Here is a 26,215-nt window from a genome sequence, read left to right as displayed (position 1 = left end):
CCAGGTATTGCTATCGGTATCGGGACTGAAAACGTCGGATCGGTGCATCCCTATTGCTAAAAATCATAATGACTAAACATTGTGCATTTGTTAGCATCTTTGATATTGTCATTAATGTCTCTGATGTTTTGCATTTGCTGTGTTAGTATGTGACTGGGAGGGAAGCAACATTAATCTCTTAAATTCATTTTGTCTTTTCTCTAAGGAAATCCACTTATATGATTTTGTCACTTTGTAGGCGAGATCTTTTATTAGCCTCATCGTAATTTTAGAATTATCTGTTGTTTCCATTGATGGCTCCGCTGGGATGAGCAGCTGTTCTGAATGAGGACAGATTGGGAAACAAGATAATAAATAGTCCAAACTTTCATGAACGTGTGTTTCCTCTCTGGAGACAAAGCCGTATTTTTAAGATTTTTGGGGGTTGATGCCATGACTTTGTCTGATGCGAGAAAGAGTTTTGTCCTGGTTATTTTTGTTTTGTATGAGGAATATAATTACTTTCCACTACTTTCAATTACTGTCAAGCCTATTTCATGACTCACCCCTCAAGTGAAAACAGAAAATGGAGTGTTAGAAGTTGGGTGTCCATCCGTAAACTTGTACACAACTAAATTTCAGCTTTCATGACTCAGTATTACCACTGAATACTCTTTATGTTGGGGCACATCAGTTATTTTTCCTCGGAGAATGTGCAAATACCACATGCGATGTACAGCACATGCCAGATGTGTGTTGGACAATTAGAGTTTTAGGCACATGATGTATTCACAAGCTCAACAAGGAGCTCAGCGGTGCTGGCATGCTCTACAGTACATTTCATGGTCCATGGCACTGTGTTGAACCCTGAAATAGCTCCTTTTTTAATGTTTCAGGGATCAAAGAGTATTGAGGCTGATGGAGACGAAGATGAGGAGGAAGAAGAGGACGGCCTGATCCAGCCAGCTCAAGTGTTTGCACCAAAAAGTCTCATTCTCGTGTCCAGGCTGGATTATCCCGAAATATTCCGGGTAATAAGACACCATATGATTGTATCTTGATTAGAAAATATTTTTCTGTCTTGTTCAGTAGGAATACTCCGAATTTTTGTCAAATCAAGGCTTTCATCTCGTAGCTCTGAGATGACGCTTATCTGCTTTGTACTGTCTGCAAAATAGGCCAGAGTTTGATTAAGCATAAGCACGCAATTCTGCAAAGTAAATGAGACGTAAGCACCTCTGATCTTTTCATCACAGACTGAGTTGATCACAGGTTTTGCAGACACACGGTCGGCCACGCTATTCATGTTAATAGGTCCTTCAGTTCCTACATGCACGTAGGTGCTATTAGAACAAACTGCTCCTAAACTTAAGCTAAATGTCACAGATGATGTTTAACCATGAGCTGTAATATTGATGACTATATAGAGTAGTTATCCTCGGTTTGTGTGTGTGTAATGTCTTTGTTGTGTTTCACATGTTGTCCTTCCAGGGGTGTTTGGGTCTGATCTACACAGTGCACATCGATAGCCTGAGTTTTCCTTTAGAGGGTCTGGTGGCCAACCTCTTTACATTCCAGGTTCCTGTTGCTGGTGGATCCCAGGTAAGTCTTCACCAAAGTACCACAGTCTGTGGCCCTGTTCAGACCTGGCAATAACATGCGTCCTGAGTGATCGGAGCACAAGTGGACAGCTTTAAATACGTCTGTTCACACCTTGCATTAGAATGCGTCTCCACATGTGTCTCCAGTGACCACTTGTGATCCGATCTCACTTTGGACGTATGTTAATACCAGATCTGAACAAGGCCTGTGAGACGTCTCACTGCTGCTGCCCTCTTCCTCACAGGGGGCCACAGATCCAAACCAGGCTAGAGGGGCTAGAAAAAGTTAACGTCCGTCCTGTTAGACTGTGAGGCAGTGGTTGTTTATGGAGGCGATGGCTGAGGTTCAGTGGAGCAGCTACTGAAATGATTTATGTGTTCTGCGCAGCCAATCAAGATTGCCGTGTTCAGATGGTGCCAGAGATTGTTGTCCAGCCACAGGCAGTAATTTTCTGATACATATTCATCATTTTTTCCATTATGTTACTTGGAGCAAAATACCTCAGCCTAGTGTAGGGCAGCAAACGGCAGAGCTCTTAAAGTGCTTATAACCGTTTAGAGGAATATATATTTAAAATTCATTACATAGGTTTGAAAAAAACAACATTTTGTTTGTTGGTGGCTAAGTGTCAGAAGATGAGGCTATAAATGCTTTGAACCACCCAATAGATTACTTACACTTTTGAAAAACACCCTGGAACCAAAACGTGTACTGTACGTTTACTGAGGAGAAATCCTCATCACTCAGGTAAAAATCTGACTTGGCTAATGTGCTGCACGAGGGAAGAATTTGGCCTGTTCCCCAGCAAGACGCCACTTAAAAACCCCAAGTCCTCGAGTCTGCCTTCAGGCAGAACTTCAGCAGTGGAACAGACTCATTTGTCAAAACAACACCTTGTTAAACATCTAGGTATGTCGAGAATTGTATGAATAGAGACTCCGAGATACCTTTAATTTTTCTTTTGACTGAAGAACTTCACTTTTATTTTTTACATTTTAAAGGTTTCAACCAACTATTTTTCACTTCCCAGAACCCTGTAATGGGAATCACAAACCTTTTGAAAGACTTTGATATCCAAAGCACAACTGTTGCATCACCAATTAAATGCTAGGGCTGTCAATCGATTAAAATGTTTGATCGCAATTAGTCGCATGCTTGTCCATAGTTAATCGCCATTAATCACAAATTAATCGCACATTTTTTTATCTGTTCGAAATGTACCTTAAAGAAAGATTTGTCAAGTATTTAGTACTCTTATCAACATGGGAGTGGGCACATATGCTGCTTTATGCAAATGTATAAAGAAAGCCCAACAGGCAACAACAGCTGTCAGTGTGTCAGTGTGCTGACTTGACTATGACTTGCCCCTAAACTGCATGTGATTATCATAAAGTGGGCATGTCTGTAAAGGGGAGACTCGTGGGTACCCATAGAACCCATTTTCATTCACATATCTTGAGGTCAGAGGTTAAGGTACCCCTTTAAAAATGGCCATACCAGTTTTTCCATGCCAAAATTTAGTGTAAGTTTGGAGCGTTATTTAACCTCCTTCCTGAAAAGCTAGTATGACATGATTGGTAACTATGGATTCCTTAGGTTTTTATAGTTTCATATGATTCACTCTAGCTTTAAAAACTAAACCCGCTACCACCTCCGAAATGTGGATTGGATTTTTAAGAGGTCATTTAAAAATCAAAAGTTGCGTTAATGTTTAAAGAAATCAGTGGCGTTAAATCAAATTTGCGTTATCGCGTTATTATCGCGTTAACTTTGACAGCCCTAGTAAATGCACATTACAGCAGCAGATACTGTAAGAACATATTTTAGTGTGTAGACACTAAAACATTTTTTTATATTTCTTTCATGCAAGAACCTTTTTAAAGGATTCAGTGATATTGCTGCAGCTGTGCGCTGCACCAGTTATATTTTGGTGAACATGTAATTGAGGTTTTCTTTGCTCAATGACAAGCAAACTCATTCAAATGGCTAATTCAGTCCTGCAGCTGCAGTGTCTGTGTCTTCTTTATTTGATAGCCACAGAACACTCAGCTGTAAATCTCAATGGATGACTGTAGCAGTACTGCTCGGCCCTGTAGACGTGCTGGCCGTAGACATTTTTCCACGACTGTTTTCTGACCTTTGCTTGTTTTGTTTTTCTTTACAGAAGTTGTTTAGCCTGGGAGCAGGAGACCGGCAGCTCATCCAGACGCCTCTGAACGACACGTTGCCCGTCACAAGCAAAAGTGTTGCTCTGCTCTTCCAGCAACTGGGTGGGTCCTGACACTTTGATAACTACTAACCAGTAATCATGAGACAGGAAGAGACTTATTGAGTCAGACCATGACTTGTTAGTGAGTGTACTACTGTGTCTCTGCACCGTCATTTATTTGAAATGTACTTTCGCTTTGCTGCAGGTTGTCACGTCTATATAATATCCCATTTACAATATGTGTTGTTGGTCATTATAATCTGACAGTTTTCACACTCAAAGAACATTAGTCTTAATCATATTAGTGGCATCATCGTCTTAGTTGATTTAATTAGGCAGCTTAGTGTGTGTGACATATTTCACATTCATTCAGTCTTGATCCTTTCAGATTTTTAGAGGTTCCGTTCTACTTTACTAATCACGTGGTGGTAAACAGCAGCACTGTAGGACTTTTAAAATCAGGAGACTTTAGCAATGAGCCATTAAGAACTTGGATTAATTCTACACTAAATGTGTCTGAGGCAAGATTATGTGGTTTTTCGCTTTGTCCCATCAGTGTAATTTTGTCTGAGCTAGAACGAGCACATGATGAAGATTTGATTCAGTTTGCTGGTTTCACGTTGCCATGTTTGCTCAATATGTTAAGACTGTAAACGCTTTGCACAGGCAGTGTGTGCTTTGTCAAAGATGTAACACGCCCGGATGACCATGACTCATGGTGTTTGGAGTTTGCCATAAATTATTAACCGAGCTATCGAAGATTATATTTAAAGATTTTCAGGTCATTTTAGAAGAATTTGGTTTACTTCGCTTTTTTTGCATCTCTAGGCGTACATCTGTTAGAGCTGAGAGTGAATTGAAATATAATTCACCTGAAATTTGATTTGTAATGGAAAGTTGGCTCCTTATTTGTCCTCATTTGATTAGAAGAATGTGATTCAAAACAGAGCGGATTTTATTTCCTGAGTGTATTAACACCATCCTCTGTTTGTTTGGATAAAGTGGTGAACATGCACATGGGGGGTACTTGCACGATACACATGCGGTCAGGGTTATGTTGAAGTCATGCATTTGTAACCAATCTGGATACACAAAACAAAGTAATCTTCACACAAAACCCTGCCGTGCCCTGTCAGTCCTCATTAGCCTGTTTCCATGAATCAATCCAGGACATTATGAAGCACTGCTAGTCCTCGTAGCGGCTACATGGCCACATTAAAGAGGAGCTATAGTATCATGCTCATCAGGTGCATACTTGTATTTTGGGTTTCTACTAGAACATGTTTACCTGCTTTAATGTTCAAAAAACACTTTATTTTTCTTATACCAGCTGTGCTGCAGCACCTCTTTTCACCCTCTGTCTGAAACGCCAGACAGAGCCCAGTCTGCTCTGATTGGTCAGCTGGCCCTCTCTGTTCTGATTGGTCAACCGAACCAAACTCTTCGGACTGCGCACCGGCTCGGCTCTAACTAGCTTTGTTTTAGGGTGTACCAAACTAGCCGCTAGGCAGGTATTATGCAAATGTGTTACTTGGTGACATCACCACGTCACGGAACAAAAGGCGGGACTTCAATTGAGGCGTTTCAGGTAGTTCAGGAGCAGTGTTTCCGTGGGGGAGAGTAACTCCCTTTGGCCTGGACATTGAGTTTTGTAACTTTGCAGAACTTTTACATGCACAAAAAACTATATGACACACTAAAGGAAATGGAAAAAGCACAAAAATATAATAGGTCCCCTTTAATGTGTGTTGTAATGGTGCTCAATATGTGACGTTGTTAAATTAATACAGTGGAAAATGGCTAACCTTAAAACCACAATTTGTCCTTTTTTACATTTGTGTATGTATTAAACAAACAAGATGTAACATCTTAATTAATGGTTGGCAGTCTGCCTCATATTAAGGGTGCAAACATGACAGTGGTATCATTCTTTTCATCCAACTCTTGGCAAGCTAATAACGGTATTTATATATGCATACTGCATAAGTGTTAATGTAGGACTATAGACGTTAAATGACTCAGTCTATCTTCTGATCATACCAGGAAAAAAGGGACGGACGTTGACAGTTAATCATTCTTCCGCCGTTAAAACTGATTTCTCTACATGCTGACTGGAAGATAAATATCATAAGTCAGCTGATCAGCTTCACGTAAGCGGAGAGAACAAGTGTATCAGTTCCACTTATTAGGTCATCCTCATGACCATATAAGGATTGGCTAGTAGCAGTGCAGGTCGTCAGGTCGATACATTATTCTGTGTGCACAGGTCACCTGAGTCACCAGAGAGGAATGTGTGTTAAGCATGTCACAGGAAGTACATCCCCCCCGGGGCGAGATAAAACCAGCTGTCAACAGCCTTGTTGTTTGTTGTTTGTTGCCTTTGTCTCTTCTGTTGTCCGGGGATGTTGCTGTCACTTTTTATTTAGGGCTCGGAAGTGCGTTGCTGTTTCCATAAGATAAGTAAACACCTGAACCTGAGGTGTGATTATGAAACAGGAGCCTCAGTAGTGAAATGAGCAAGGTACACTCTTTTTTACAGCGCATTTTACATAAGCTGGAAACAAATCATTTCGTTTGACAAGCCTGTTCATCTTAAAAACTCAGATGTTGTTGAGGCTCATGTTCAGTTTCCTGTTTATCACTAAAGTGCTTCACTCAGGCAGGCAAACATCCAGACCCAGCGCCCCCAGTGGCGCTGATATGTCTGCCAGTGTTCCTCTTTCTTTATCACTCCAATGTGTGATGAATTGGTCTGTCAGTTGCTGGATAGGAAACAATAACAGGAACTGTAAACTTAGAAGTCTTCCAGATTGTCACGTCGGTATTTGAAATATTATTTATACTGTATGAGAGTGTGTAATTTCCTTTGGTTTCAGAGACTGGTTTTCCTTTAGGTTTATATTCAGTGTATAACATTAACTGACCCATTTGCTCATGGAAATGTATTGCATTTGTCATCATGAGCCGTCAGGTTTGATTTAAAAAGCTTTTCCGATTATGTGCATTGATTTTAACTCTTATTATTGCAGTTGTTGTGATCGATGGAGGAATAGACTAAACGGCTTGATGCAAATTTAGAAATCGTTGTTGCAGGAGCAAAAGTAATTTTGTAAGAATTTACTTAAATACATACACCGATCACTCATAACATTAGGGCAGCAAGGGCACCCTGACAGGTCTGCGGCTACGCAGCCCCATACGCAACAAACTGCGATGCATTGGTGTTCTGACACCTTTCTATCGAACCCAGCATTCACTTTTTCAGCAGTTTGAGCTACAGTAGCTCTTCTATCGTATCGGACAACACGGGCCAGCCTTCGCTCCCTGCGTGCATCAATGAGCCTCGGGTCTGACCCTGTCGACGGTTCACCAGTTTTCCTTCCTTGGACCACTTTTGGTAGGTCCTGACCACTGCAGACCGGGAACATCCCACAAGAGCTGCAGTTTTGGAGATGCTCTGACCCAGTCGTCTAGCCATCGCAATTTGGCTCTTGTCAAAGTCGCTCACATCCTTACGCTTGCCCATTTTTTCTACTTGCAACACAAAGTTCAAAATGTTCACTGCCAGGTGCCATTGTAACAAGATAGTCAATGTTATTCACTTCACCTGTCAGTGGTCTTAATGTTATGTCTGATCAGTGTAAACTGTTCAGTATTACTGCCTACATGGGTTTTCCCAGAGCCGTGGAAAACAGAAAGGAAGTGCTGTGTTTACCTTCCAAGACAAAGACACACTACAGACGCATAATTTACAAGAAAGTGATGGTCTCTTCTGAATTAAAGGAAGAGTTGCCACCGTAGTTTCAGGCTTCTTCCTCACCAAAGAGCCGACGCAGCTCAGCCTGTCACTCACTCACTTCACATCAACTCCACAAGTTTTGGAGTCACGCAGCACCTTCTCCAGCTCTGGCAGACCTATTATCAAAATGAGATTAGTACACAAACAATCCCATCCAACCCCTAAGTAGCAATACAGCCTTTTATACAGTATTGGTATGGTTGATCCGCAGACCACTGCCGCAGAATATTGTTTGTTTTGAATTGCAGTAATCAGTCTTGAAGCTGTTATGGATACGTACAGAACTCCCAAATGAATACTATGTGATCCAATCTGTTTGAAGTTTGAAATCGTCCACAAATAGCCACGAATGTTTGATGAATGATCTGGAAGAATGTGGCCGTCACATTCCAACAAACACTTCATTAGTTTCGTTCTCTGTTGCTTCTTCGTTTCAGGGATCCAAAATGTTCTCAGCCTGTTTTGTGCGGTTCTGACAGAACACAAGGTTTTGTTCCACTCCACCAGTTACCAGCGGCTCGAAGAGGCCTGTCGCGCCCTGGAAGCCCTCATGTTTCCCCTTAAATACAGGTAAGCATGTGTTTGACCCCAGCGGTGGGACAGATTCTCATGTAACTTTCCACTAACAACGCTGCTGGTGTCATGACTTCCATGGCTTGTGGTTTGATAGATGATTAACTTTGTTCATCATTGGATTCAGTTTATCGGGTATATCTACTGGATAAGATTACCCTTTAAGATCACAAAATTTTACCTTGTCTAGCCTTGTATATATCTAGTAACTTCAAGGGATTTTTCCACTCACTTTTTCACTAGAAGTGCCTTTCACTTGTGCCTTTCACTTGTGCAGTGATTCACTTCCTTCCCGTTTTAGAAAGAAATCCACTCATTATTATCTATCTTGTGAAACACATTTTTGAAACTCAGAGGGAAGTTTAGGAGAAGTAAGGGTAACTTCTGCATTTTTCACACTATTTGCATGTGTCTGAGTGACTAATGGGAACAACCAGTTTTGAAATTGGTCCAGTATTGAGGGAGAACGCTGCAGCCGCCAGCCTCTAAACAAGCTGTAATGCAGGCTCAGGTTGTTATTATAAGTGTCTGACAACATTATGGAAAGGACCCTACCAGAGAAATAAAACGTTTTTCTGACCTTTCGCTTGTTCCCGGTCTGTTTGTTATTTTGTGTCCCGCTCGGAGAAGCGTCGTTCTGAAATCTTGCGTCGCGTCCACAATGTCAAAATCATCTAAAAGTTCAGCCATGACATTGAAAATCTTTTAGATACCACTAAGCTCCACTTTCTGTACTCCAACACTACGAACTCTGACAACACCAGCTCATAATGTTGTCAGACACTTGAACCTCTCAGACAGCAAAAACAAGCACTTTTATCGGACGTAAATTGACGGTGAGGAGTTGCCCCGAGCGATTACATTACAGCCTGTTTAGCAGCTGCTGCATGCAGCGTTCTCACTCAATTCTGCACCAATTTCAAAAACGTTTGTCCTCATTAGTCAGTTAGACACAAAAACACATGGGGAAATAGGGTTGACAAATAGTTAAAGTTACCCTTTAATAGACAATCCACTCTACCTCTTAGTATCTAAGCAAACGTTTAAGAATAAAATACTAATAATGGTTGGTGAATATCCCTAATGGTAAATTTGCCTGTATTGCCAAAATATGCATTGTATAACAAAAAATCGCAAAATGGCTTGTGCCATTCAGTAGTAACACGTGAGTGGTACATAATCCTGATCACCAGATATCATTTGTGATTTTGTTTACCATCATATTGAGATAAACAGTAGGTTAAATTTGTTTTTCTTGTTCTAAAAAACTTCTTTAAATTTTAAATATGAGATTATCTGACTGTTGTAGTGAAATAAACTATGAATCCCTCTACCTGTTTGGCTATCAATCCATCATTATTGTCTCTCTTTTTTAACATTTTGTTATCCTGTGAAAGTAGCAATAGTCAATAGAAGTAATTCTGATTTTGTCCGTGTTACGCAGCCCTAGTTCCCGGTAGATGATGATGATGATGATAGAAAATTTCCACAGTTTGTAAATGATGCAAACTATATGAAAAGTCATGTGATTGCCACATGCCTTTACTGCTGACTTATCTTTTAATATAAGTTTAGTCACTTCAGTTTCACTTTCATGATAGCGTACATTACAACACAGGGAAGTATATTTTAGACTCTCTGTTGCCCACTCATTTCTCAATTCTTCCCCATCTGTCTCCTTCGTAGTATTGTACATGCTATGTGTATTCACTGTTATGTCCTCTCCTGTGTTCAGTTACCCATACATCCCTATTCTGCCTTCACGGCTGCTGGAGGTGTTGAGCTCGCCCACCCCCTTCATCATCGGAGTGCACTCCATGTTTCAGACTGAAATCCAAGATCTGGTGAGTGCAGATGTATCACAAGCATCCAGTAATCTCTCTCACTTCCATGTAGAACTTGAAGATCATAAATTGTTTTATGCTGTCAAACATCTGTCTTTTAGAGTTTGTTTTTATATCATAAAGGTGCATTGTGATATTTTAGGACTTTCTGTTGACCAGGGGATTTCTTTTTCGAAAAAAGCCCTTTGGTACCAGGAAGTTTTACACACGAAGATGAAGTAATCTGCCTTTCAACAAGATGTTTATTTTACTGGTTTCGGTTGAACCTCGTCAGGCCTACGTGTCGTTCCTCACAGCACTCCCTCCAGCTGCAATCAAACCACCTGACCCGTCTGTGTTTTATGTGTATATAACCAGTTGGATGTTATTATTGCCGACCTGGATGGAGGCACAATCAAGATTCCTGAGTGCATCCACTTGTCCCTGCTCCCTGAACCTCTGTTACACCAAACACAGTCTTCTCTGTCCCTGGTAAGCACAAACACACACACACACACACACACACACACACACACACGCACGCACGCACGCACACACACACACACACACACACATTTACGTGCAGCCATATTATTTAAAGGAACAGTGTGTAGCATTTAGGGGGATCTATTGGCAGAAATGGAATATAATATTAATAAGTATGTTTTTTTTATTGTATAATCGCCTGATTATAAGAGTCGTTGTGTTTTCGTTACCTTAGAATGAGCCATTTATATCTACATAGGGAGCAGGTCCTCTCTTCACGGAGCAGGCAGCCATATTTCTACAGTAGCCAAGAACGGACAAACCACTGTATTAACTTTTCCTGCCTGAGTCGATAACGCTACTCGCTCCGGAGTCCACTCAGCCGCCGGGAAACAAGACACGGGAAACCCCTGTTGGTCTTGAGGAGCTGCAGCATTTATTTCTGCATAAACTGCAACTTCCACTGAACATTCACTTCATATTCTCAGAGCTAAACTAACTCTGTCTTCTGCTCCACTAGCTTAGTGGTTCTTAACCTTTTTCAAGTCAAGGACCCTTAAATTGATACACGTTAGGTCAGGGACTCCCATTTGATAAGATTTAGCTTCAGGGACATCCATCTTTATAATGTTTTGGTTGTTAGCTATGAATATGAATAAGACCAGAATTGTAGTTGTCAACTACAGTTGAGAAGATAACCGCGGATAAAGTGAAACCTATGATCAGATTAGTCACTCTTATGACTTCCTCTGTAGTCAATTAACTATTGAAATAAATTAAATACACATTTTTTCTGGGGACCCCCCTGGAACTCCCTCACGGACCACTGGGGGTCCCCGGACCCCTGGTTGAGAATCACTGCACTAGCTCACTTGTTTGCTCACACACATTCACCACCGCCGCTCTCTCTCTCTCTCTTGTACACTCTGACTCTGCTCCAAATGACCAACGCTAACATCTGGCTCTAGATTGGGCCATTTGCGTTTTCACGTCAGCCACCGTAGTTCTCCTACATTCTTGGTACACGAGAGAGGTTTAAATCTGCAACCTCACCGCTAGATGCCGCTGTGTCGCCTTCACACTGTTCATTTAAATAATCATAATATGATGACATTTGAAGTGAGCAAGCAAAAATTAATTTATTCATGAAGTCATTTGACTTTGAACACCTAGTACACAAATAACAGTCCTTGTTTAGCATCTGTATACTGTACATGTCTGTTGGTGTGTTTCACACAGACACACAGACACAAACACTTTAATGCACGCAAAGTTAGTCTTGGATTCTTGTACTCAAACATGCTCAGTGACTGCTGGTGAAATTGATGTTCTTAATTTCCTTTCTTAATGTGACACTTTTTATGGTGTGCCGTATTATCTGGTTACTCATCGTGCACGAGAAATGTTCACTTGTGTCCTTGTTGCAGTTCTTGCAAGTTGCTCATAAAAGCATGTCTTAAATGAAGACAAGTAAATCATCTGGAGATCCATTTATTCTTTGTAGGTTTTGCACCCTGATCTGGAGATAGCAGACAATGCATTTCCTCCGCCTCGCACTGCGGCCTCCAACCTCAAGTTGTTGGTAAGTCAGCACCGCTATCACACACCCTCCTTTCATTAGTGATCCTCCGGGGTCGGAAAAAGTCTCTTATCGCCAAAAAGTCTGCGTTGGAGTGAGGGCACTAACTGACCCATTACCCTCAAGATAAATAACATGTCTGTTGCATAATTAACTTATCAGACTGCATTTGTGGCATAGTTGTTTGATGAGTCGTGTGTGCGTGTGCGTGTGTTCCAGGACAAGGAGGTGAGGGCCGTCTTTCTCAGGTTGTTTGCACAACTCTTCCAGGGCTACAGGTCTTGCCTGCAGCTCATCCGCATCCATTCTGAACCTGTTATTCACTTTCACAAGGTAAGATGACAACATAATGGAATTCCCAGTGTTGAAATTAAAATGTTGTAAAAACCTTATTTTCCATTATGTGACCTTAGATTAAACTCCTTTAGCTTTTGCTCCGCAGAAAACACATTGTTCTTTTTATACTCCAAGAATGTTTTAGCCGGAGTCCAGCAGTGAGGGTGGAATTACATGTAAAGACGTGACAGATAAACCTGTCAGGGGTGTATAAAGTGTGTGTTTGTGTGTGAGTATGCATGTTGTTTTTAAATGTGTTGTTTCTTCCGTGATGCTATCCTTTTGTTTATGCAAGCTTCGGACTCAGTCCCGTAACCTTGGGCAAAGCCCGGCAATGAGCCATGTGAAAAGTATTAGGTTTACATTTTTGTTTTGTGCCGGAGCTTTTGTTTGTTCGTGTCTGTGGTGTCTCCGTGGTAACCCCTCAGCACATCATCCTCAAAGTACCCCACATGGATCACATTATAAACAAACGCTCAGCTTATTCGCCTGGAATCGCTGAGTGGGGGAAGGCTGGAGTGAACTGTGTTTTATCTCTTCTAGCCACATGCACAAATAATTATGCATAAAGTAAATTAAATTCATTTGCATGTAGTAATTTATGACCATATTTATTTCCCTTTTTTTTGTACATGCTGAAGAACTTATCCATGATTTCAACAATAAAAGATGCCGGTCTCAAGCCCCATAGCAGAGATATTTCTGTAATCTTATTCTAAAAATGTCTGTGATCAACACGATGCTTGTTTTTCAGTCCACAGCGTATCCATATGAACAAGACTGCATTGCTCCCATCTGTGTGGGATTGTAACTGATCTAATTCTGACATTATCCAGACTGCCTTCCTGGGCCAGCGAGGCCTCATTGAGAATGATTTTCTGACCAAGGTTTTGGATGGCATGGCGTTCGCTGGCTTCGTCTCAGAGAGAGGTCCGCCTTTCCGCGCCTGCGATCTCTTTGATGAGGTACTGTACCATGATGCTCCACTTAAAGCTGAACTTTATTACCCTTCACTTTGTAGCTGTAAATGGAGATGTTCATACACAAAAAAAATGTTTACACTACAGCGACTCTGAAAACGTTTTTAATGTGGACTGGTGATATATGTACGACACTCTATCAGTTATGATAGTGACTTAGTTATGCTGCAGGAACACTGTGATACTTTTGTATGTATTTTACTAGATGATGTATCCCTTTTAATAGTGTATGTTGCTGTTTTGTTGTGTGTTTTGTAGCTGGTGGCCTTCGACACTGACAGCTTTAAGGAAGAAGACGTCAGCCCTGCCAAGCTGCAGAAGCACATAAGGACATTCTCTGAGCAGCTTTACAGAAATGTAAGACTTCATGCAAATAACTACAACTATATCTCCTAAGTTGTATTGGTGTTGTACCATATAGCAGTGATTCTTAAAGTGGGGTCTCTGGCACTCTGCCAGGGGGTCTGTGAAAAGTTTTTAGATTCATTCATTTAAATTAACATGACATAATTTTTTTTTTTTACGAAAGTCTTCATAGTTCAACAAATAGTATTTTCATTTTTAAAACTACAATATAATCATTCCATTTGTCAGGAAAAAATGTTGGCATTGGACATTTCTGCAAACCACGGATACATTGAATATGGACGTTTGTAGTGTCATAGTACAGCGAGTGACATGCAGAGCAAGTGACGTGGTATATCAAGAGACCGTTATTGAAAGTTACGTTGTATGAATGTCGACGCTTCTGAACCAAAAATACGCTTGATAAATACGTTTCATTTGACATACATTTGACTTAACGTACGTAACGTTTTTTTCTGCAAGTGTGATACGAAGCTGATAAGAAACTCATTTGGCAAACGTATTTTTGGTTCAGAAGCGTTGACATTCAAACATATTCAACATTCAACATTCATGCAAACATATCATGTAGCAGGTTTGCAGAAATTTACAATGTGAGATTTTTTTTCTGACGACTAGGTTGGTATAATAGTTAATAGATTATGTTCAAGTCCAACAAATCTATAACTCTTAGAGTCTGCAAATCTCGATCAATTCTCTATCTTGTAAGGGGTCCTTGGCTCAAAAAAGGATTGAGAACCTCTGCCGTATAGGACAGATGTCCTAATATTAGCATGCTCTGCACGTGTTTTGCTGTATATCCACTATACATACAGCTGTGTATCCTGTAATACATGTGGTTTCCCTGTGGATGTACCATAGGAGAACCCAAACCCCCACATGGCATTCCAGAAAGTGCCTCGGCCGTCGGAGGGATCCCACCTGCGGGTACACCAGGTACCGTTCCCCCCGCTGGATGATGAAAAGGTGGAGAAGCTGGTGTGGGAGGGTGCGGCTAAACACAGCAGCGCACCTCCTTCTGCGCGAACTGAGAAGAAGTGTGTTGTACCTGCCGGACCACCTGTCGGTATGTAATGTACAATGCACAGTGTTGTGATGAGGCTTTACATTCCTGCAGTGTTTATGTTGTGTCTCTCTCACAGTGATAGCTTTAACATAACGGATATCTGCAAAATATGTCTTTGACTAGTGAAAAAGCTCTGATGTTTGCAGCAGCTGTAGTTTTAACCCGATTCCTCTCCTATACTGTCCTTCTGTATTCCAGTGTCCATTATGGGTAAGATTGGCTCCGTGTTTAACAGCGCTCGCAGGCTGGAGGTGGTGCGGAGCTGCATTTCCTTCATCTTTGACAACAAGACTCTGGAGACTGAAAAGGTGATGATGCACAATGTCTTTCATCAGTGGAGCTCATCAACTTTTAAACAAGCTCATTAGCTGGAGGCATAGTTGTGTTACGCCCACCCAGCAGACCATTATGGAGCTGTAGATCTCTCCTCACCTTCATCATCCTCATATCTCCCAGCTGCCACACAGACACAGTACTAGATAGGGCCTGCAACAAAACACTCCATGTTGATGTCTTGCTAACTTTGCTAAGCAATAGTTATTCTTTTAACACAGATGTTAATCGGTTCCTGTCAATTGTGTTTTGCCTCTAAAAGCATTTACACTACACAAAGATGTCCTTCGCTGTGGCCCCATGTTTGTGATTCTACCCAATATGCGTCCAATGTGTAATAAATGGGATTGTTGCCAGTTACTTTATGTACCCCTCTGGCTTCATAAAGGAGTTATATAATACAGGACCGCATCTCTGTGCTAATGTAGGAATGCATAGCATGTATCCTCTGGACCCCTCGTGAGCCTGTAAATCCTTCGCTGCCAAACGGTCATTAACCATACAGCAGATCGAAGTAGCTGCAAGTACTGTGTTGTTATGTGGTGTTGCTCTAATCAGTGAATGGATACAAAAATTGTCTCCTCTGTAATCAATGTTTCATAAAACAAGGGCCTGCTTTCTCAAAAAGCCTGAAAATCTGGAGAAGCAAAGTTGTTTGAGCAATCACAAATTGTCGATTGTCTTCTCTCTATCTCTGATCAACTTCTCTTGTCAGGTCAGTCACTTTATTTGAGGCATTTTTCTTTTCTAAAACCCTCTTTGTCCACCCGTCTCCTAACAGACGCTGCCGGCAGCACTGCGCGCACTGAAAGGCAAGACAGCTCGCCAGTGTCTGACTGAGGAACTGAGTCTTCACGTTCAGCAAAACCGCGCCATACTGGACCACCAACAGTTTGATTACACCATTCGTATGATGAACTGTGCCCTCCAGGTGAGTCACGCAACAGAAAGTCATGCCAACACAAGTCACCCTTTCTATTGCAACATGCACAATACTCCATGCAGCCATCAAGGTGTATTGCTATTACTTTGAATCTAGATTTTTCGATCGAAAATAGGTTGACAATAATTCTGATAAACAAAATCTGTCATTTATCAAGCAACACATTACCAGACATTCATTGTTTCCAGCTTCTTCCATGTGAATATTTGCTGCTCTTCTCTGTTTTATATCATTGCTTTGGGTTTTGGACTGTTAACAATCAATTTGAAGAGGGCTCTAAAAAATTATGTCTGGTAGACTGAAAAACATTGATTAATAAAAAAAAAAAGAAAACAAAGAAATCAAGTTTCTAATCCCACACATAATGCAAGATTCAGTGAAATTGCATCATACATCACTGATGTATGATTCAGTGAAATTGCATCATACATCACTGATGTATGATGCAATTTCACTGAATGTAACATGTGATTTACGGTAGGTACTCATCAAAATGATATCTGTTTTTACTGTTGAATGATATGGGTTTTATTACGTTGTTCCCCTAATAAAATAGCTGAAACTTTAAAACTTGTATGTAATTTAAACTTTTTTAAAACAGGAATTGGACCTGAACTGTTGTGGTCAAGTGTGCCTATCAAAAATGTCAATCTCATTTCAGACTTATTGTGTTATTCTTGTATTATTAAATCATACTAAGATTAATTCAATAACATTTCTCAGCCAGCGGACCACAGTAAAGGTTGGCAGAGGTCTTTCTCTTTGGATTTCTCTTTGGAAAAGTTGACTAAAAACTTTAAAAAAAATAGTTTTTCTAACCCAGATTTCGACCAAAACAATATCTAAAACTGATGCCAAAGGTCTCTGTAAGGTTGTACATACTGTACATATCTGCTTGAATGCGCTGTACCTTAGATTATCAGCAGATGCTATATTTTATGAGTTGTAATTGGTTCTAGTTCGACAAAAACAACATGTACACTTGCACATGTACAGAACAGACCTGTTCATCCTCCTCAGCTTCCTTTTTCTTATTTTTTTTAACAATCTGACAGCATGTCATCAGACTGAGCCCCAACAATGCTGCTCGTTGTTCATCGGATAGTATGTTTGTCTCTTTCTGGTGTCCTCATGTCTCGGCTACTTGTCAAAGTGAGTAAGTAATGTGTTTTTGTGCAGCTCATAAAGAGTCAGCGAGGCTTCACTGAACCAGAGCAGCCGGGTCTTTATTGGTAGTTCCTCATGTTTTACTGCCTTGAATCAGCCCTTTCCAAGGATTTTAATAATTTTAAGCAGTCCTCACAGAGTGCAGCTTTTATGGAGTGACTTTAGATTCCAGTCATTCTTCCCTCCAAAATGGTGGAAAGCAATGAATCCCACCTTCCGCCCGGGCTACAGACATGAAAAGGTCATTTTACGTGTCATTTGCTCCACGACTATAATGTCTACCTGGCAAGGATACTAATTTGCAAATTGAATTATTTATGTCTTTCCACGCATGCAGGAAAACGTGAAAAGAAAAGCTTGTTGCATCATCCCTTTTATGCCGTGCAGTGTCTTCGTTTCCAGGAGCAGAGATGAGCTCTGTGCTGCTCAGTTTGTCCATGATGTGCATTTCTTGAAAAGCCAAAAATTTCCGAGATGTCTGGATAAAACCACCAGATCTTTTGCACGGCCTCTATAGTCTAGACTTATTAGTATATTTGAAGTCTTTGGGAATTGATGCAAAGCTGAATATATTCTTCCATTGTCCCATTCTTGTGGACACAGCTGATAGCCCGGGAGCCAGTGCGTCTTTGTGTGTGTTAAAATGAGATCCTGATGTGTTAGCTTTTGTTGGAACGGAAGAGTGAAACATTTTTAGAATTAAAATAGTTCCAAAGCTGGACACGAAATGAGCTCCGACACGAAATGATGAACAATGCAGCAAACCTCCCGGAAGGATGCCACAAGAGATACATATGAAGTGCATGACATTTGTCAAGGACAGATTCCGTAAAACAGGTAATTGTCATGCACATCTGGAAAAAAAAGCTGCTGAACCCACATTGGGACGCACAACAAAATCTACATGTCCTCACCATATAGTAATATTTACGAATAAAAGTCTCCAAGTGAGTTTTAAAGACCAATTTGACTCCCTTGATATCCTCTGGCATGCTGCTGAAAAGCCAATGATCCACGGCAACACATGGGGAAAGAGTAATAATTTTGCACATGGAGAAGAGATTTGATGTGGAGTGCACTTTTGTTAACCGCAATAATACCGGATGAGATATAGTCAGCCTTTTTCTGATGGCTTTTTGTTTGTTTTGTTTTAAATTGTATTGTTTATTGTTGTGTTTGTCATTTCTTCTCGTACTTCAAGATGGTTGCAAGGAATTTGTTCCTGGCTTTTATTCCTCGGTCTCAGCTCGGTTGTGAGGGATTTGTCTCAGATGAGCTGTGAAAGGAATATAAATAGTAAATTGCTGGGCCAGTAATTACTTTCATATTCTGCGTGCTGCCCTTTCTTTCAACGCCCAGCCACGTAAGAGCCCCAAAATTATACTACGGAGTGTGTGTGTGTGTGTGTGTGTGTGTGTGTGTGTGTGTGTGCGTGTGTGTGTATGTGTGTGTAAGAGATCCTTCGGTGCCTAACAAAAACCAAAGTGACCTACTCTGTTAAAAAATGTTGCTTGCTCTTTGTACGATGACAGCATGATGCCTCATTAGGATTTCTGGCGTCCGTGTTGATGTGACATATTGCTTTTCAATGACATCATCATTATGAGGCCAATTACAACATTTATCGTCTAAATGTGAACTTCGGGCTGAGTGGCAGTCCTGTTGTCTCGTCTGGTTGCAATCAGTGTTCGCAGGGGAGCACGGCCGCAGGAAGTGGTATGTAATGCAGAAATATACAGTAGGTCAAAGTTTAGGACATTAGAATCAGGTGGTATTGTACCTTGTCAGTACTTGTTCATTCGTTCATGTTGTTTTGTAATACATAAAAAATGTTAATACATCCTGTTGATTGAGTTGTTCGGAAACTGTTTAGAGTGATGCATTTAAACATCTGTTGTAATCCTTATCTGTGCTGTTTCTCTGCAATGAATCACGCTCGGTAACGACCCTCATTAAGGTGTTTGACTTAATTGCACATATATGAATGTTGTGCGCGTGTATGCTGGTCAGTGCTCCAGCTTCTTGAAGTAAACGTTGCACAAGCCATGTGGGGGAATGAGTCCTGCTGTGGATGTATCCTGGCATCCCAACCATTTCCTGTCAGATAGGATTATGAGCCCTCTGCGCTCTGCTCTCTCATGGCCGAGGGCCTCATGATGCTCAGAAACACACTCTGAATGGCAGTTTACTGTGAGAGGGGATTAGGGCGGGAGGTCCATGGGAAGCGGCCACAACGGCATGGAGTCCATGAGTTCCGCATGAGTTTGACCGTCTGAGGTGCAAGTAACGCATGTTACGCACAGATGTTGTTGGAGAGAGTACGAGGCACTGTAACTGACTGTCATGTCTGAATCGCAGAAGTGTGAGCTGATGAACTGGAGCGCCTACCAACGTAAATCTGTACCCTCCGTCCCTGCACTTTAATCACTTTGAACATCTCCTTTAAAAGCAGATAGAGGACTTCATTACATTTTTACATTATTTAGATCATAAATTTGTCTCATGCTGTGAGAACATGGCCTCTGTCTGCCTTAGTGGCCTTGATGGACTGCTTTACGTAACATGGCCACTGGGAATCTGAACTGGGTATCATTCCCATGTTCAGAAAGCTGTTTCTCTAGGACGTCCACCAGTATGACCAGGTAAACATCTGCGTTGATCACATTTGGCCTCCAAAATCATAGGGAAGCCACAAAGGCAGCTAAGTGTCATGCATGAAGAACTCTCAAGAAGTAAAGTAAATAGATTTATTAATGACTAGGGCTGTCAGTCGATTCAAATATTTAATGGCGATAAATCACATGATTGTCCATAGTTAATCACAATTAATCACACATTTTTGATCTGTTCAAAATGTACCTTAAAGGGAGATTTGTCAAGTATTTAATACTCTTATCAACATGGGAGTGGGCAAATATGCAACTTTATGCAAATGTATGTATATATTTATTATTAGAAATCAATTAACAACACAAAACAATGACAGATATTGTCCAGAAACCCTCACAGGTACTGCATTTAGCATAAAAAATATATGCTCAAATCATAACATGGCAAACTGCAGCCCAACAGGCAACAACAGCTGTCAGTGTGTCAGTGTGCTGACTTGACTATGACTTGCCCCAAACTGCATGTGATTATCATAAAGTGGGCATGTCTGTAAAGGGGAGACTCGTGGGTACCCATAGAACCCATTTTCATTCACATATCTTGAGGTCAGAGACAGTTTTCCCTCTTAAAATTTAGTGTAAGTTTGGAGCGTTATTTAACCTCTTCGTGACAATCTAGCATGACATGGTTAGTACCAATGGACTCCTTAGGTTTTCCTAGTTTCATATGATTCATTCTAGCTTTAAAACTAAATCTACTACCACCTCCGAAAGGTGGATTTGATTTTTAAGAGGTCAATTAAAAATCGCAAGTTGCATTAATACTTTAAATAAATAGATTCCTTAGATTTTCTAGTTTCATATGACGCCAGTATCTTCGCTCTAGCTTCAAAACTGAGCCCACTACAACCTCCGAAAGATATACTGTGTTAATGCATTAAAGAAATTAGTGGCATTTAAACAAATGTGCTTATCGCATTAACTTTGATAGCCCCATTAATGACCCTTCTTACCCACTGCACAATGAATTTGAACTCTTACCCTCAGGGAGACTTTATAGTTTACTGATGGCAAATAGAAATATCTACAAAACATTATTTGTTCCAAGTGCTGTTTCTTTAATAAATGAGGCACATAAGACTATGATTATACAGGGCGGAGACGTTACTGCCGTTCTTTGCACAGTAGGTTCATTTCCTGAACACTTGAACATTGTGTATATTTCAGACTTGTGTATTGAGAGTTTTTTTTATGAATGTGTACTGCTGACACGTCTCTTTTTTGCATTTCACATTTCCCGTTTGCATTTGATGTAAGCCTGTGTATTGTCGTATGTAGAGCTGACCCGAATGCTTCGAAGCTTCAACTGTTGCCATGGTAATCGACCTCCAAATCGGTATTCGAATGCTTCGTTTTTGTTTTTTTAGTATGTAATAATAAAGTAAAAATCCCCAATTAACCCATGAAATAAGGAATAATCCCACAATATTATTCATATTCAACATGAATTACTATTAGTTATTCTCAGATGGATTTTGCTGTTTGTTGTGTGTAGAGGTGCGTGTGTGTACAGTAGTGTTGCAGCGGCACTGAAACGGGGGAGATGGTGACAGACAAACAGAAGAACATGTCAGCCTGCTGCGCCCCGAAGCTTTGAATACCTTCAAATATTTCTCTCCGAAGCTTCAAAGCCCAAAAAATGGTATTCGGGACAGCCCTAGTCGTATGTATGTTTTATGGCATGTTTTATTGTGAAACCGAAGGCTCATTTTCACACTGTGGACATTATATTTTTCGTAATATGATGCTTTGGCTCTCTGTTTGACGCTCGTCTGGACAACGCAGAAGTCTACTATGTGGCTTATTCTTCTTCCTATTAGTGATTCAAGTCGCAATTAACATTAATAGCCTCTGAGTTGAGAATTTTTTTGTATGTTCGTAGCCACAAAAGTCTCATAAAAAATGGCCCCAAGTGTCCGTTTGTTTCACAGCTTTCCCGGAAAGTCCTAACGTCTCCGGAACACACAGGAAGCTGCTGTTTGTTAACATCCTCCAGCGTTTCTGTCATGTGCTCGTGCTTCTTGTTTTTGCTCACTGTATGCATGCCTGAGACAGTGTAGCTGCGTTAGTCATCATCTTCAGCATAACTCCTGCCTCTTCAAGAATGAGGAGGAAAATGGTGCGACTTACAGTAAATTATAGGAGGAAAGGAAGTCAGCAGGGTGTCATCGCAAACCGAAATGTGGGGACGCACAACACCCTCCTCACCATCTATTCTTGAAATCAAAAATAAAGCATTTAACATAATTGCCCCACCATGTGGCTCTATTCAGCTCTACAATGATTGAGTCCCATATGCAATAATACATTTACATTTTGTCAAGTTCCCCATGTGATGCTGATAGACAAGAAACAGCTCTGCTCGACATCTCACGTTTCACTTTTCATTCAGTCTAATCTCAGACTCTGCTGTAGATTTGAACTGCTTATCTGTTGTTAGTTGACCTCCAAATCTTTTGAGCTGTCACTTAGCCTCTCTGTCTGCTAACAGGAGATTAAGTGTGGCTTAAGTGAACCTGATATTGTCTACTTTATATAAGATATGACGTGTCGATGCAGCCTCTGGACAAAGCTTTCCTTCATCTGAAGCATGACCTCCGCCACCTTTTCAGCGCCGTCGTCACAAGTTTCTGTTCCTAAGAACCGATGACATGCATCGCTGAACTCTTTTTTTTTTCGCTGGAATAATGCCGGTTTTGTTAATTATTCACACTTTTCTGCCTGTGCGTTTCCACTTGTTGTTCTATTTTGACTGGGGTCCATGAACTCCCGTGACCTGCAGCATTGTTAAAGGATGCTGGTAAACAATGCTTTGGTGCTGCTCTAAGCTGGAACATTTCACCGCAGCCCAAATAACTGCAAAGAGAAACACAAGCGACAAGAATAATAAAACAGAAACTATGTTGCTCGGTCGACGGGGGGCCAGGCTTTCATGTGTTTCTGTGGAACTTGTGTTTTGCATTTTCTCCCCTCTTTACATTCTTGTGTGTGTGTGTGGAGTTTTTTTTCTGGAGGAATAGCGGTAACAGAGGCCCCCATCACAGACCGCTATCAGGAAGTTCAGCATTCTTCCCCCTATCTCTCCCGCCAAAATGACCACTCCGATAAGACTCTGATAACATGTTGCATAGTTTTAGAAAACTCTGCATCTGTGTGTTTGCATATTCACGTAACACAAAAAGAGAGAAATGTGTGTTATTTATTTACACGTTTTCTGGCCTTGAGGTCCCACTGAGGGTTATGAGGTGCTGTTGTTTTGTGCATGTTCTTAAATCAGGTTTCCTCTGGCCATTCTCATCTACAGACTTAAACAAATAAATCCCAACAAAGCTCACCAGAGATAAGCACCAATTTCCTGTCAATGAAGTACTTTTGTGTCCAACTCGCGTCCTTTTCTCTTAGTCTCCTGTTCTCCGCGATCTCTACAAGAAAAGTTTTGTTTGGGCCCCTGAGTCCCTCACTCTAATCCTCTTAATGTACTATTCATCTTAATACTATTCTCCTGAAAGCACCACTAAGCGCCGCCTCTTTGGCCTGAAATAATCCCACATCCTTACACACTTTGGCATGGTGAGTAAATGTCAAAGTGGGAATATTTTCAACTATTCCCTGATTTAAAAGAACAAAATAAAAAAAGAGAATTAAATTTGCTTTCTGGCTAGTCGTGACTTCTTGAGAAATGGACAGCATGTTATGGTAAAAACGACTGGATTTATTCAGTGAGACTTCAATGGTAATCTAGTTCAAGAATTTAAAACATAAAATGACCTATAAATCGAAGGCTGGAGCGCTCTGACAATTGTGTCAAGGCAGAGATTATATAAAGCTATTGAAAGCATATGTCCTAATATTGGAGCAGAGCAGAGTTTGTGGTTTTGGTAGACCCCTTTTTTTTTTGCATCGCTCTGACATATAACAGGACAGGAGTATCTTTAAGTAACAGGAAGTTACGTCTGCTGAAAATAGATTCTTTACCCCCCCAGTGTTCTCCCCAGGTCACATCTCTGCATCTCAAGTATACAGTCAGTCGTGTAATGAAAGACGTAAAGTCTTAATGTAACATCTTAGCAATGCATGAACCGTTTTGAAGTAGATCCAGTGTTGCAGTAAGAAAGTGGTTCTCCTTTAGGTTACCAAAACTGTTTCCCCTCTGGCCCTGGAGTGTGTGACCTTTCTGTTGGAAACTTGTGTTTCTTGTTTTGGGGCTCCAGTGAAAAAAGGTGTTTGCAGAACTGTGTAACACGTCTCCTGCTGCGTGCTGCTCTGCTCTAACATCTCCCCTGTTGTTTGACCCACAGGACTGCTCCAGCTCAGAGGAGTACGCGGTGGCTGCTGCGCTGTTGCCCCTGTCTACGGCCTTTTACAGGGTAAGCAAATGAACTAACAACAAGGATGTATGTGAGTTCACTTTAATGCTTCTGTTTCTCATATTTTCCACCGCTCTGTCTATATACCGTGTAAATAATTCTCTTTTAGTCTCTCACACACCTAAGCCGCGCCCGTAGCAGCAGCTCCTCACAGGACGCTGAGTGGTCCGTTGTCTGGCTTGCCGGACACAAACACATTACTTGAAGCCTGACAGGATGGATTTTCATGTGACATTTGATTCTTGCGTGATCTTGTATCATTTCGAGAATCCAGCTGCCGTACAAGGTTACCTCACTCAGCCTTTAAACATGTCCGCCTCCGATTTCAGTAAAAACAGCAGAAGATCTGTTAACAGTATTTCTGATAATACATCTACGCAGTGAAGTGTTTTACATTGTGATGTCACAAAATCGAGACTGATAGCAATAAATTGGCGTTGTCATTATATCAGCCAATATTACCTTATTGTAGACGGTATCGGGGTACATTTTGGCCGAAATGTAGCAAGAAATGCCACCAAAAGATGTTTAAGGTAATTTAGAAATGGTGTCTCCGTGACGTAGTTTATCATGCTCCCAATTATTTCAGAAAACAAATTTAAGGGATCCTTATGTGTTATGTGTTCACATAAAAAAATGCATATTTGTCAAGATATTGTTGTCAGATTTTTGTAACTCTCAATATATCGGTGTCAGCCTAAAAGAAGTCCAGTGCCAGTCGGGCTCTGATTAACACTATAGAGGAGGTTGTAGGCGGGAATAGCCAGAGGAAGGACAGCGTTATCAACCTAATACCTTTGCTGATCCCTGAGCATGCACATGCACAGAGCAGCATGTTAAAACCTCCAAAGCAAAATGTAGAGGACGGGCCATGGCCTTTGGTTTCCAAACCACATTATCAACACGGAGTAGCTGTATTATTCACCGCAGCTATGTTCCCACAGCTTGCTCGTTGCTATGGGGACAGACACAACTGTCCGCATTGGCTTTTTGCTGGGTACCAGTGCCATACCCTGATGGGCTGCACTGGGACCTGGCCCGCTCTCTCTTCCACCACATGACTCATCCAGTTCACATGCCACAGGCTGATGCAACTCTCTCAGATAAGCCTTATGTTGTTTTTCTTCCTGCTCTTTAGGGCCACCAGTATTTAATATTCATCAATGATGTCAGTGTTTCTTAGCTGTGTGCATGCTTGTTTAAACATGTAACAAGAATATATCACTACAAAGCAAGTTCTGTCTCAGATGAATATCCATTCATTGTTGGTCGCAATTCTGACGCAACGGAGTGATTTCCAGCTATTTTAGTAAGAAGATTATAAATGAGTTTCTTGTGAGGCATTGACGGCTAATTAGAGGGAAGAATATTTTGAGAATGCAACCGATTTTTCCTTATTATTTACAGATGATTGGACCTGGCGACACGCTTGAGCTCTGACTCACCCAAAGGGTGAAAAGTAAAGTGAGGTCAGGGGGGAATCTGCCAAAATGATTCTGTAATCTCCGGTTTAGTGGCGCAAAGATCACGCAGTGAAAATGTGAGAAAAACAAAGCTTGGTAATGGAGCATCCCTGCAGCTGTCATCAAGGGTGTGAAAGCAGAAATGATCCTAATTTGATTATTGCAAAATGCAGCCTTACAAGTTTGGGAACATGAATGGGATGCCTGGATTTTGCAAAGAACAATATGTACCACAATGCTGCAGCATACATAACCATCTCGTCTTTCAGAGGCCCCTCACCAGCCATTCATCTGTATCCCAACAAGAAACTTATATAACGACCTCTGAGAGACGGCTCGCATGGTCTCTCAACCGTTGCTTATACATTACAGTAGCTATGTGTTCATACTTCATACAGTAAATGATCAACCTGTCCTTGAATCTGACCAGAAAAGACTGCAAAAGTCATTGTAAAGAATGAGAGTAATTGAACAT

General features: G+C 41.1%; 1 protein-coding gene across 3 annotated transcripts in view; it reads left to right on the top strand.

Annotated features, from left to right (window-relative positions):
- sbf2 (SET binding factor 2) overlaps nucleotides 1-26,215 on the top strand; it is a 118,530-nt gene that overhangs the window by 53,149 nt on the left and 39,166 nt on the right. For all 3 annotated transcript variants that reach the window (XM_037748319.1, XM_037748311.1, XM_037748301.1), the window contains 14 exons: nucleotides 876-1,010; nucleotides 1,471-1,581; nucleotides 3,746-3,851; nucleotides 8,027-8,159; nucleotides 9,898-10,006; nucleotides 10,364-10,477; nucleotides 11,976-12,053; nucleotides 12,270-12,383; nucleotides 13,223-13,351; nucleotides 13,625-13,723; nucleotides 14,594-14,798; nucleotides 14,997-15,106; nucleotides 15,913-16,062; nucleotides 24,209-24,277. In XM_037748319.1, the coding sequence (XP_037604247.1) occupies nucleotides 876-1,010; nucleotides 1,471-1,581; nucleotides 3,746-3,851; nucleotides 8,027-8,159; nucleotides 9,898-10,006; nucleotides 10,364-10,477; nucleotides 11,976-12,053; nucleotides 12,270-12,383; nucleotides 13,223-13,351; nucleotides 13,625-13,723; nucleotides 14,594-14,798; nucleotides 14,997-15,106; nucleotides 15,913-16,062; nucleotides 24,209-24,277 (1,662 nt within the window). The remainder of the gene's footprint in view (nucleotides 1-875; nucleotides 1,011-1,470; nucleotides 1,582-3,745; nucleotides 3,852-8,026; nucleotides 8,160-9,897; nucleotides 10,007-10,363; nucleotides 10,478-11,975; nucleotides 12,054-12,269; nucleotides 12,384-13,222; nucleotides 13,352-13,624; nucleotides 13,724-14,593; nucleotides 14,799-14,996; nucleotides 15,107-15,912; nucleotides 16,063-24,208; nucleotides 24,278-26,215) is intronic.

Source organism: Sebastes umbrosus, chromosome 2 (assembly GCF_015220745.1).
Source record: "Sebastes umbrosus isolate fSebUmb1 chromosome 2, fSebUmb1.pri, whole genome shotgun sequence".
Classification (NCBI taxonomy): domain Eukaryota; kingdom Metazoa; phylum Chordata; class Actinopteri; order Perciformes; family Sebastidae; genus Sebastes; species Sebastes umbrosus.
This window is presented reverse-complemented; position numbering and strand designations above follow the sequence as displayed.